The 14,244-nt window shown below is 32.4% G+C and overlaps 2 protein-coding genes across 2 annotated transcripts; both read left to right on the top strand.

Moving 5' to 3' along the window:
- The first annotated feature begins 6,798 nt into the window (after positions 1 to 6,798).
- LOC109795776 (putative methyltransferase PMT10) lies at positions 6,799 to 12,755 on the top strand. Its single transcript, XM_020355319.3, has 9 exons — positions 6,799 to 7,486; positions 8,498 to 8,647; positions 8,723 to 8,993; positions 9,661 to 9,771; positions 9,991 to 10,150; positions 10,706 to 10,963; positions 11,097 to 11,219; positions 11,939 to 12,016; positions 12,102 to 12,755. The coding sequence occupies exons 1-9, from the start codon at positions 6,878 to 6,880 to the stop codon at positions 12,304 to 12,306; spliced, it is 1,965 nt and encodes a 654-aa protein (XP_020210908.1). The 5' UTR covers positions 6,799 to 6,877; the 3' UTR covers positions 12,307 to 12,755.
- A 761-nt stretch (positions 12,756 to 13,516) lies between these two features.
- Positions 13,517 to 13,927, top strand: LOC109792989 (uncharacterized). Its single transcript, XM_020352447.2, has one exon. The coding sequence runs from the start codon at positions 13,517 to 13,519 to the stop codon at positions 13,925 to 13,927; it is 411 nt and encodes a 136-aa protein (XP_020208036.2).
- Positions 13,928 to 14,244: the final 317 nt, after the last annotated feature.

Here is a 14,244-nt window from a genome sequence, read left to right as displayed (position 1 = left end):
TGTGTTAAGATAGGCAAAATGTTCATGATATATACACCTCCTTTTTTATATAAGTACACCTCTTTTTAAAAAAAAATAATTAAATTTTTAAAATATTTTAATTTTTAAAATATTTTTTAATTTTTAATTTTTAATTTTTAATTTTTTAATTTTTAATTTTACATCCACAACATTTAATTTAATATTTTTTTTTCACATATCTTTCCTCTTTTTTTTCTTTCAATTTTTATATGCACCTCCTTATCTTTCCTTCATCCACCTATTTTGGTAACATGTGAAAACTAAAAAAAAAAAGTGTGTAAAAAAGAAGAAAAAAGTAGCAAATTGAAAGTTGAAAGTGTATAATTAGAAAATTTTAAATAAAAAAATCTACAATATTTTATAATTTTTTTTTAAAAAAAAAAGGTGTACTTATATAAAAAAAAAAAAGTGTATATATTACGAACCTAGCCAAAATCTTATGGTGGGAAGTGTTTGGTCATGTTAGATTTAAGAAAGAAGATTACTGTTGAGCTGATGTTTTTGTTGGGCTTTTTATTTGGATCGTACACAAGACTTGAAACAAAAAAGAAAACTCTAATTAACTAGTGGACTAATTTTAGTGTTGGGTTATCAATCGAATGTTAGGCTCATGATATATACATCTCCTTTTTTTTTTATAAGTACATTTCCTTTTAAAAAAATTATAAAAAATTATAATTTAAAAAAAAATTAATTTTACAGTTTCAACTTTTAATTTGCTATTTTCTTCTTCTTATTCACACACTTTTTTTTCTATTTCAATTTTCACATGTTACCAAAATAGGTGGAGTGAAAGAAAAATAAGGAGGTGCATGTAAAAATTGAAAAAAGGAGGAAATATGTGTGAAAAAAAGTATTAAATTAAATGTTGTGAATTTAAAATTAAAAAATTTAAAACAAAAAATTAAAAATATTTTAAAATTTTAATTATTTTTTTTAAAAGGAGGTGTACTTATAAAAAAAAGGAGGTGTATATATCATGAACCCGAATGTTATTGATTACAGTATATTATATTTGTACTTTTTTTATTTTAAAGATTTTACTTGATACACATTTATTTTTTGAAATTCAGTAATACTCTTAAAAGTTTTAAAAAAATATTACATTATCCTTTTGACTCATAAACAATGTCAAATCTTTCAATATATTTCTATTATATATGATTTACACATAATTTTTAATGAATTTTTTCTTTTAAAATTATCGTTAACTTTCTCCATTGAAATTAACAACTTTTGAAACAAATATAATACCAAAAAAGTTTATGTTTTTGAATTTTTCATTTGAATATCAAAGATGCATTACTTATTAACACGCAAAAATCACTCAAAGAAATATCAAGAAAATTATATTTGTTTCAAAAATCATTAGTTTTAATAGAGAAGGAGATGAACATTTAAAAAAAAAAAATCTTAAAAGTCATGTTTAAATCATATGACACGAATATATTAATAAATTTGATATTGTTTGTAAATTGAGAGAGATAATATAACTTTTTTCAACTTTTAAAAGCCAAATTATATGTCTAAATAATGAAAAGTATCATATGTAATCTAAAAAAATACATGATGCAAATATAATTTCCACTATTAATTAAGGATGTAAAAACTTGAACCTGTAATGTTACAGTATAATGTATGCGATAACATACAAGTGACCGTGCAAAAGACACAACATTCACTTTATGGAATGTGTAATAGGACACTTAGCACAGTGTTATGAGGTATCTCTTATAGGATATATTTTTCAACATTTGAATGTCATGCTCGTCTCTTTGGTTGAATTTGGTAGCTTTGTAAATGAAAAAAAAAAACATTAATTAGTAGCTCAAAGTCTCAAACACAGTTCCACAAGCGGTAGGGGTTGATCCACGCTTAAACAAGGTCAGGGGTTCGAATCCTGTCTTGTGTATGCAGCTGCGTTAAATCTTAGGACCAGCTATCCCACCCTTTGAGGTGCTTAAACAAGGTCACGGGTTCGAATCCTGCCTTGTGTATGCAGCTGCGTTAAATCTTGGGACCAGCTATCCCACCCTTTGAGGTGCCTCCAACGTAGTGAGGAGATTAGTCACTGCTGTCAGCAGTGGATACTCCAAGGACGAACAAAAAAAAAAACACAGTTCCACAAAAGTAAATTATTTTCAAGCTAACCCATATTTTAGTGAATAATTAGTAAAAAATTATAGTTTAATCAATCATGCACTTAAACTATCAAATGAATAAGGTGTGATAAATTATATGATTTAAGTGTTTATAGAAATAGATAATTTTATTAGTTTATTAAATATCGTACCGTTATATTTTAGTGGAGCTAAACTCCTAGGTCAGTGTCAAGGTTGAATGTGAACTCTTAACTAGTCTGAATTTAATAAATTAACATTTAACAAAACTTGTAAACTTTTTTTTTTTTCACCTCACGTTGTGTTAATATTTAATTTCGTTTTGTTTGTTATCATGTGATATTACATAAATTTTTAATGAAAAATATGAAAATATTTACATTTTAATATTTTTATCATTGATTAATGTATAATTTTCTCATTAATAGTTATCAACAATTAAACTTCTAATTTTTTTAATTTAAAACAAATATTTTATTATTATATTTAATACTTCGTGTTATATCATTGAATAATCTATGTATGTACAAATAATATTCCAAAAAAAATATTTTTTTTCATAGAGTACAAGTGTATTCCATAAGAAACAATATTAATTTGAGTCGGTAAAAACATTAAAAAAGAGAAAGTTCTCTTTCTAAATGTTTAATATTAGGAAGAAAAAGATACTATATGTCTTTCTCTTTAAAAATAAAAAGTTTGAAAATGTCGGAAGTTTAATTAGTGTCGGAAAGTGAAATTTTAGAGATAAAGTTGTTTAAATAAATGACTTAAATGAAATATTTATTATTATTATTATTATTATTATTATTATATATGCATAAATAATATTATGTATAATATTTTATGATAATATTTATTTATTTAAATTTTTTGCATTTGTATTGTTTTTATTTGACTAAATTGTACTTTGATTCTCTATAAAATTAAATTGTAATTTTGGTCTCATTATTTTTAATTTCACAGTTTTAATCCTCTAATTTTATAAAATTTACAGTTTTATTCTCTTCGTTGAATATTTAACTATTGAACATTAAAATTGTAATGTTAGTCATGATTTATCATTAAGTAAATGACATAAGAATTAATATTTAATAATATTTGGACTAAATTTTACTTTTAGTTTTTATTTTTGTTTCATAAAAAATGGTAAAATTATATGAAAATGGGAACTAAATATGCAATTTGGAATAAATGGTATAAAATATCAATTATCGTATCATTTATTTAATATTAAAGCATAACAAATGTTACAATTTTAACAATTAATGGATGAACTTGTGAGAAAAGTGTAATACTGTGCATTTTTATTAATAATTGTTGATTTTATTAATTTAAATGTTGTTGTGACTAGTTGTTTATTAGTTATAAGACCTTAGGGATTTAAGAATTCTCATGAGTTTTAAATTGTTAAGAGTTGTTTTGAGTTGATGTCAGGTTTGACCTATTAAGGGAAAAGTATATAATGTCTTTCTTTAAAAGTGAATTTCATAAGTTCATTTCTCAAATAAAGCTAGAAAGAAGTTAGAGAGAAAAACTATAGTCAAAGTTTCTTCCTCCATCTTTTGAATCTTCTACAGAGTGTAAAAGTCCCTTTCCAAAATCAGTGTGGTTGAACTAAGATTCAAGTCACTAGAGTTGAGAATATGAGTCTCAAAGTTGTCATATGGAACTTTTAGAGGATTCCATTTTCCCTTCCTTCTACCTCGTTTTTGAATGATTTGAGGTAAGAGAAGCTCTTAGATGTTCTTTTTGAATTATTGGTTGAGTTTTTGCTTGGTTTTACATCATTGTAGCTATGTTGTGGTTAAAATCGAGAAGTGGTTTGTTTTCTTGGGGTTTTTGGTATTGGAAGAATAATTGGTGAATTTGACTCATATAGTGGTTGCATGTTTATTTTATTGATGAAAATGGATTGATAATGATGTATAGACACTACTTGGTGCATTGCAGGTTAGGATTTTTTGATTTTCAAGTGAAGGGAGCCAAATCCATGATTCTATTAAGTGTAGAAATCAACATCACATTAGTCACAACTTCAAGGATTCGAGCATGACCAGGCTAAAGGCCTTCTACCTTACTGTTGATGAGCCAGGGATTGATAACATTTGGCGTGAGTTAAGGGAAAGTTCATTAACTTGATCACGTCGGGCGTGGGTTGAGGGTTGGATATGCATGCCTTTAGAACTCTCTAACTTGGTGATGTTGAATCCTAATTGAGTGGTGCCAAGCGTGACCAATACAAAAGCTCTCTACCTAGACGATGTTAGACTCTAGTACTATGACATTAAACATGAGTCTGGTAGAAGCTCTTTGCCCAAATGAGGTTGGGCATGGGTTTAACCATGTCAGGCGCGATTGACGCACATGGGCTTTTTGCCTCATTCACAACGGGCATGGGCGAGTCAGAGACTTTGACCTCAATGACACCGAGTGCGAAAAGAATGACATTGGGTGTGAGATGCTAAATGAAAATGAGTTGTTTATTTGACTAAGTATTGAATATTGTGTGTATAAATGGAAATGCTCACATGTTGTATGTTATTATATGACTTTAATTTCTTATACATTGATATAAGATGATGTATTCAAATATTTAAGTTGTTTAAAGTTGTAATTTGAATGAAAGTTGAGTTGTATGTTGAGAATGCTAAATGCATAGAGTTGAGTTATGTTGCGTTGATTGACTTAAGATTAAATGATAGTTATTATTTTAAAAAATGAATATCCTATCATGAGAATATGGTGTTGTGGTACTTTGAGAGCCTAATTATTGAAAAATCCTTCATGGGAAATTAATTCTTGAAGGGAAATGTTGAGTCTTCTCTATAACCTTAGTTGATATCGTATAAGACCAAGTCGAGTCATATGTATATAAAACGACCAATGTAAAACCAAATGGGGGAAAGGTCAAGCCATACATATACAAAGCGACCAAACCAAGTAAAATACAAGGTTCGGAGCTAAAATCCCTAATTAAGTATTTGTGCAATATTTGGAAGGTAATTCACAGACTAATTGTATAATAGGATTAGTTATGCATGTTAAGGTTGTGGTAATTTCACACCCAAGTTGTCTTAACCTTGATAGGAATATTAAACTTTCTTAGTTTAAGTGGTGAAATTTGAGAAATCATGTTGTGTTGTGAATTTTTATCCAAATTTGTTGTTGATCTAACAAACAAAAAAGGTCGTGTTTAGTTTGTTAGGTAGGGTCTAACCACTTAAATTGCTCACCTATATTTTAAAAAATCTCTTAGTTGAATGTGTGATGATGTCTATAGTTGTTATGTTGTGCATATGATGTGTTAATATGTTGTGTTGTTCATATGCTATGTTGAAATGGTAATAAGTTGCATAGTTGTGTTGTAAGTTAAAAATGTTGTCATGTTGTTAAGTTGTAAAGGTGTGTTGATCTATATTATTAAGTTGTTACCTTAAATGGTTCTTGAATGTTGAGTTATTGAAGTTGTTGTATAGTTAGTTAAATACTTCTATATCATGTTGTTTCTTTTGAAATTCAAGCTTACTTTTGTATGTCTTTACGTGGTTGGATCACAATAATCATACTTATTACGAGAGTAGGTTAAAATAAGTAGAAGGAAAAAGTATGTTTTGGAAGCCATGGTTGAGAATGGTGGTGTTGGTTAGGCTACTCTTATGTAGTTGTCCTATAGTTATTGTGTGAACGACAACAAAGATTTTATGTTTTCAATTGGATTAGTGTGTGTATATACATACACATAAATGTACAAGATTTATAACATAGTTCCCATTAGGAAATTTTTATGTTTTCAATATATATTCTTATAAATATATTATTGCATGTATATCTATGAATGGTTTGAATGATAATCTTAATTTAGATAGAATTATGTTTTTTTACTGCTTTAGTTGTTATGCCATACAGTGTAGGGACTTGTTGAATTGTTAAAAAAAAATCAAAATGACGAATTTTATAAAATTAAAAGATTAAAATAATAGAATTAAAAATATAGATGAAAAAATTTTATATTCAACGTTATAAAAATATAATTTAATCTTTTTATTTTTATTGTTCAAAATTATATTAATCAAATCTTAGACGAATTAAATATATTTTCCTACTTAAAATTTATGATAATTTCATGTTGAATTATTTTAAATACTCCTTCATCAAAATTCATAAATTTAACTTTCATCTAGCTGATGCTCCATGAAATCAGTTTTTTTTTTTTTTAATGCTTAAGCTGTTTTTTTTAGAGAGGATTTTAATTTAAATTTTTAGTCACTTATAATATATAAAAAAATTCATAAATTTAAAATTACTGGATAAGAAACTACTGTAATAATTAACACGAGCATGGCGTGTAAGTTGTGTGGAACTGCGGAAGCATCGTTAGGACACGAGACAGTACAATGCTGAATTTAAAGCAAACAAAAGTGGACCCACACCCACGCTGTCGGCACAGTCACATTAAATCAGTATTTATTTATTTACTTTTTAAAATATTACTAATATTTTTCCTAAAGACTTTGAAGTTTGTGAAAAATATTTATGGATCTATACAAAAATATACTGTAATTAGAAATTAGAATATATAATAAAAGCTCCTTCAGGGACAAATATAATAATAATTTATAATATTAACCTTACCTTGCTTTCTCATTTCTTTTCACTCTCCTACATGTCACTGTTTCCTGCACCCAACACAAACAACGTCGTTTTCCTCGTATCGTGTCCGTTTACGCTGAATCATGAAAACAAAACAAGATCCACCACACTGCTCGCTAATCACGCTCACGCCCATGGAGATTCTCAAAACCTCTTCCTTCGTTAGACTCACCGCGCTCGCGCTCTTCTCCCTCACCCTCTTCCTCCTCCTCTTCACGCGCTTCTCCCCCGCGCCTCCTTCCTCCCTCCTCTTCTTCTCCTCCTCCGCCGCAGCACCCTCGCCGGAGCAACCTCCGCCTCCGCCGGGGAAGAAGGCGTTCCCCGTGCCTCCGCTGCCGGCGGTGGAGCGGATGGGCGTGCTGGACGGCAACGGCGTCATGACGGAGGATTTCCGGGTGGGGGAGGTGGGTCCTGCGTTCGACCAGGCTTTGCTAAACGGTGGCGTTTCGAGGGGGGGTGAGGGTGGTGGTGGTGTGAGAGAGAAGGTGGAGAAGTTGAAGGTGTGTGATGCGAGGATGGTGGATTATGTGCCGTGTTTGGATAATTCTGAAGCGGTGGAGAAGTTGATGGGGGGCGTCAGAGGGGAGAAGTACGAGCGCCATTGTCCGGAGGAAGGGATGGGCCTCCATTGTTTGGTGCCGCCGCCCTCGGGCTACCGGAGGCCCATTCCTTGGCCCAGAAGCAGAGACGAGGTACTTTTCGGGTTCGGACTCTGTAAGTTTTTTGTTTCTTTGTGGAAGGGTCTTTTCTTTTTATGTCTTGTCTTCTTTAGGTGGTGAACGCATTGGTGAGCAATGAGGGTGCTAGTTAAGGAATTAAAAGTGGTAAATTTTCGTGGGGAGGTATTTAGTATTAGTATTACCAATGCAGCCTTTTTAATTTGTTAGTTCTTTAAACAATGCACTTATTAGTGGGGAGCTTTTATTTAAGGAGAAATGCATGACTTGTTGAAATACTTGGAGCCATTTGGGTACATCTTAGAAGAAGAGTTGTCCAGAGCTTCTCTACCGAAAATAGAGAGTATTTTCTTGAAGAAAAACTCTTAAAAGCTCTTCTAAACTTGTATCCAAACATACTCTTGGTATATGTTTGAATACAAGATTAGAAGAGTTTTTGAGAGCTTCTTTTTACTGGAGATAAAGAACCATTTTCGGTAGAGAAGCTCTGAGAAACTCTTTTAAGCATGTACCCAAATAGGTTCTTACCGTATGTTTCAACTATAAGCAGAAGATGAGAAACTAGTGGTAGTTGATAGAAACTTAATTGTTAGTTAAGAGTAACGGATTTTTTTAAATCTGAACCTTCATCATTACGATAATCCAGAAAAGAAATTTCTTCTTATGGATTCTTGAGCACTAGTGAGGAGAGTAGATTACATAATTTTGGGTCCTGTGAAAGATGAGAAGGAGACCAAGAAGGACTTTGGAAGAAATTGTTAATAGGGATTGTACGAATTCCTGACAATTTGGTTTTTAATTGAGCTTAATGGGGTCAGTTATGTGAACTATGTAGCCACTAGCCAACATTACCTAGTGGGATAAGTCTTAATTAGATGCTCTGGGTGCAGAATCTGATTTTGTGGTTAACCTGCTGAATTTTGATTTAACAAACTCATGAAATTTAAATTTTAAATCGTGTGGCACTTTTCAATTGGTTTGGATTGGGAAGAAAGGGTTTGCTAAATTATATGCATTTACTTACAGATTTGGTTCAGTAATGTACCCCATACACGTTTGGTTGAAGATAAAGGTGGCCAAAATTGGATATCAATAAAGAAGGATAAATTTGTTTTTCCTGGTGGTGGAACTCAATTTATACATGGTGCCGATAAATACTTGGATCAGATTTCTGAGGTTGGTCTGGTATTCAAATTCGTTCTGATATATGTTGCTAACATACTGAGAGCAGTTTTGAAATTGAATGTGCAGATGGTTCCTGACATTGAATTTGGTAGCAATATCAGAGTTGCTTTAGACATTGGCTGTGGAGTGGCAAGTTTTGGCGCCTTTTTGATGCAGCGTAACGTGACCACTCTTTCGATAGCACCAAAAGATGTTCATGAAAATCAGATTCAGTTTGCTCTTGAGCGTGGTGTGCCTGCCATGGTAGCAGTATTTGCTACACACCGTTTGTTGTTCCCAAGCCAGGCATTTGACCTGATCCATTGTTCAAGATGCAGAATTAATTGGACTCGTGATGGTACTTCCTCTCTTCGTTTAAACTTTTCAACTCTCACTGCTTGTCCCCTAGCATTTCCTAGTTTTTAGAAGTTCGTGTGAAAGCATAAATTCTCTGTTGTTGTTGTTTCACCATCAGCAATGTGACCAAAACAATTTACACAAGTAATTGAGCTACCAATGGAATGGATTGGTGATAGAATATTAAGTATACTCGAAAAAATATATATGGTAAAGAAAGACAATATAATACTCAGGCACATGTCTACACCACTGGCAATGAAAGGTAATGGCGGTGCTCTAGTTGACCTTTCCTTTCTGTGGAGGAAACCGGCTTTGAATATTTGATGATTTGCTTTGAATGTTGGAGGATTGAAGCTAGGAGCAACTAAGGTTGAAGAAAAAGTCAAATAGGAATTACAATTTCTTGTTTAATAACTTGTTTCTTGACTTCTATAATTTTGGCCCTCTCATTTCTTAATTCTTGGATCTCCTGATTGTCTTGCAAAATGAATTGTTGTGCTGTGTGAGATGACAACATTGTTCTTTTAAGTTTTGAACTTTCTCTAGATTTCTTCATTTTTTGACTCAATGAATTTAAGAAAAGATAGATAAAAGTACAATCACAATTATGCTCAAAGATTTTAGTTCTTTATACTGATGTTCTGTTTTATTTGGCTTTAATGGAGATGGAATTTTGCTTCTTGAGGCCAACAGGCTCCTGAGGGCAGGTGGCTACTTTGTCTGGGCAGCACAGCCGGTTTACAAACACGAAGAGAGTCTTCAAGAACAATGGAAAGGTAGCTCATAATTTCTGTGTTTACCAGAACAGTAGTACATCTTTCGATAGGTTTATTGTTATTTGTTGATAGATACTGAATTGTTAGTGGTCTACTATTTTCAACCTTTATTCTTTCTGTGATTTATACTCTAAAATCATATGGTATCAAATGGCCTAAAACTTTATATACCGAGATGAGATATTTAGTTTTAAACACCATCATCTTTGTACTAAACAGAAATGGAGAACCTGACAGCTCGCATTTGTTGGGAACTTGTACGAAAGGAGGGTTATATTGCTATATGGCGGAAACCTATGAACAATAGCTGCTACCTTAGTCGTGAGACTGCTGTGCATCCTCCATTATGTGAGTCCAATGATGATCCAGATAATGTTTGGTATGACCCCACTATATATTGTTTAATTCATCTATGTTATATATCTCATTTGTGGTCATGATTACTTGAACTGGAATGTGATGGCTAAGAAGAGTCAAAGATGTTAAAGATTGATTGTCATCCCCAAGAAAGTTTCCTGAAAGTTATAGTGAAGAACTGTTGCAATTTCTGCCTTCTATATGGTTCATATTATCATAGTTTGGCTGGTCAATTAGAATATTGTGCCTGCATTTCGTCATAATGCATTTTTTTTCTTCCTTCCAAATTTGTCTTTCCATTTTTATACTAGTAACATTATAGCCTTAAAAAAGAGAAAAAGAAAAACCTGATTAATTTAATATTTATAAAAATTGTTTCGAGATGAGTCTGGCTAGAAAGAATCTACTCTGGATGAGCTAGAACCTTCTTGAAGAATCAATAACTAACTTCTGGACATGCTACAAAAAATTAGATGGTCTGGAACATCTTGAGTAATAAACTAGACAAAGCTTTAATGTTTTGAATTATGTTAATTAAACAAATATCAGTACTTGTTATAACCACAACATTTTGCAGGTATGTTGGTCTTAAGGCATGCATTAGTCAATTACCAAGTAATGGATATGGAGCAAATGTTACAAAGTGGCCTTTGCGCCTTCATCAACCACCAAAAAGGCTCTATAGCATCCAATTGGATGCCATCATATCCAGAGATGAACTCATTAAAGCTGAATCAAAATATTGGTATGAAATAATAGAAAGTTATGTTCGGGCTTTTCGGTGGCAGGAGTACAACCTAAGAAATGTAATGGACATGAGAGCAGGATTTGGAGGGTATGGGAGTATTACATTTCTTGATTTCCTTTTGTTTTTTGTTTTTACAGTTATTAGGTTTATGTACAATGATTGTCTGACCTTTCTGTTATCTGTGTGTATTATGACGAAACTTTCACTTTGATAACTGCAGGGTTGCTGCTGCACTGCATGATCTCCAGATTGACTGTTGGGTTATGAATGTTGTTCCTGTTAATGGATTTAATACCTTGCCTGTTATATATGACCGAGGGCTGATAGGAGTTATGCATGATTGGTATGAGAAATTTGCTTGTATATTTGTTGAGTTATTTTTAATCTGATCTGATTTGATTGGTGATTTCATACTGAATGAAGTTACCATGGTAACAGCATAATTATCTAAGATTGGCATGTGAAATCAGAGGGCCTTATTGGTTTCTGGTGTAAGAAAAAGGGTCAAGTTCCATAAAATTTGTTCTAGAATATTATTTTTCAGAAAAGCATGTGGAAAATGATTGAAACAGTCTTGAACTATATTCACTATTTGTTGATATTGTTTAATCTTGCATGAAAATGACCAGATCATGTCTGGGGTTGGTACCATTCGTAACTGTTCTCTGCAAACATACATGATACATACTTCTTCATGATTTTCATTTTAGCAAGGTTACATTAGTAAAACTGATATGTAAATTTGCCTTTTTGTTTTATCTGTGTGGGTTGAGAGCACATTGTAACTTGTAAGAATTCAAAGTCCATTACACAATACCTAGCACCACTTATTTATTCATTTGTTTGAGCATAATAAGCAATTAAGCACATATTGGCATAATGAGATCTAAACTATAAGAGATCAATGAATCTACTGCAGTAGTTAATTTATTCATTTGTTTGTTCTCCTTTTGAAACCAGATGCTTAATATTTTCATGCATCTCCTTGTACTTTCTTAATTTTGACTATGAGTATTGAGTAGGGAATTTATCCTGAACTTCGAATTCTTTTCACCTTGACAGGTGTGAACCATTTGATACATACCCTAGAACATATGATCTGCTGCATGCAGCAGGTCTCTTCACCGTTGAAAAAAAGAGGTGTGTCATGAGTCATCACACTATACTTGTTTCTCTATAGGCATCTGCCATTATTGGTGTTTGATAAATTGTTTATTTGTTTCAGGCAAAAGTGTAACATCTCAACCATTATGCTTGAGATGGATCGGATGCTAAGACCAGGTGGGCGTGTATATATACGCGACACCACACTTGTTATTGGTGAACTTGAAGAAACTGCAACTGCAATGGGATGGTCAAGTTCCATAAATGATGTAGGAGAGGGTCCCTACTCAAGCTGGAAGATACTAAGGTCTGAGAAACCGTTCTGAATTGCTCAATTGTGCCAGTAACTAATAGAACACCATATGTTAAGGTCTCATGCAACCGGAACATGGTACTCCACCTGATATCTCACATAGTGCCAGAGATATGGCCAAAACTAACCCATGTATTTTGTAAAAAGAGAAAAAAATCGTCTATATGACAGAAATGGTCTTTGTTAGAATTTGAATTCATACTAACAAGTTTTCTTGCAAACACTTGAAAAAAAAGTGTTTGCTTTGTATCAACCACTACAGCATTACTAGATATGTTTAGACTTTAGATGATAATTTTGTTTATTTGGTTCTCGTGTAAGCTTAAGTTATTGTGTAGACTAAATCAAATGCTGGAAATTTGTTTATTATGTGACAGAAAGCTTCACCTGTAATATGATCTGATCCCTCCCACCAGCTTGGGTTTGAAATCCGTTATGTACTTATGTTTGTTGTTGTGACAAGATGGCCGAATATTCCAATTCATAAGCATGTGCTAATAACAATACCATTTTGTGATTCCACATGACCATATCCGGATGTCATTATGGATTTATGGATGTGTTGGAAAAAGGATCAAATAAAGTGGAACCAAATGTAATGATATCATATTTCATTGTTTTGATTGTTTAAAACTGAATGGAATGAAATTGATTTTGATGAAATTCATTGTATTTCATTTTCTTTAATGTTTCTCTTCTCTTTCCCTCTGATATGTGAGCTAGCATTCCATCATCAATCAGATATGTAAACAAGGAAATGGTAACTTTATTTAATTTAATTATATTATGTTTAATCAGATTCTATTAGTTTTTACTCACCATTAAAGAAACAATTGGCACCTGACATAAAGCAAGGATACAATTGGCAAAACAATTTAGTTCACACTTTTTTATTCTTAAATAACTTGAGATACGAGACATATTAGGATTAATAAGGCTTCTCTCATTAGCTTTTCTTTTCTATTTTCCTCTGTACCTATATTTGTCTTAGTTTTAGATTAGATAGTCCTAACCATGGTTAGTTAGATTATTATTTTTTTGATTACTTATAATTGTGTATAAAACGATAATCATGCTCTCTATGAATGAGTATGATACAAGATGATAATTTCTCTCACATAACAATGAGCATGGTATCATCGTGTAACTATTCTTCGCTTCTGCATTGTTCTCTGTTTCGCCAAGTTTTCCTTTTCGTCTATTGTTCTCTTTTCTGATCAACAATGGCAAATTCAATTCAACTCGCACTTGCCGATCACCTCGTCAATCCAGCGAATCCTTTGTTTCTTCATCCAGGAGAAAATCCAGCTTTAGTTCTTGTAACACCTTTGCCTTTCGATAACAATTTTCCACAATGGAAGCACAACATGCTCGTAACCCTTGAAACCAAGAATAAGGATCAGTTTGTTCTTGGAACCCTAACCTGTCCAAATCTCTTCGATCCTCTTCACAAAGCATGGTGCTGCTGCAACAAAATGGTTATGTCATGGCTTGCGCACTCAATGGCTCCTTCAATTCGTCAATCTGTTATGTGGATCGAGTCGGCTTCAGAAATTTGGAGAGACCTTTGTGATCGCTTCTCTCATGGCGATAAATTTCGCATTGTTGATCTGCAAGAAGAATTGCAAAATTGAAAACAAGGTGAGCTTACTGTTTCACAATATTACACTCGTCTGCGTATACTTTGAAAAGAATTGTCAATATATCACACAGTTTTGGCTTGTTCTTGCCCTGTTGCATGTTCTTGTGGAATATTTTCCAAGATTTAGAAGGAATGTGATGATGATTGCGTAATCAAGTTCTTGCGAGGACTCAATGATGAATTCTCTCAAGTTCGTTCTCAAGTAATGCTTATGGAACCTATGTCTGGCCCCACTCGCACTTTTTCTCTCGTTCTTCAGCAAGAATGCGAGTTTGGAGGTCAAGTTCCTCCAATTCCACAAGAATTTGC

This window comes from Cajanus cajan, chromosome 9 (assembly GCF_000230855.2).
Source record: "Cajanus cajan strain Asha chromosome 9, NIPB_CcT2T_4, whole genome shotgun sequence".
Lineage (NCBI taxonomy): Eukaryota > Viridiplantae > Streptophyta > Magnoliopsida > Fabales > Fabaceae > Cajanus > Cajanus cajan.
Note: the sequence above shows the minus strand (reverse complement) of the source record. Positions and strands in the feature narration are given on the sequence as shown.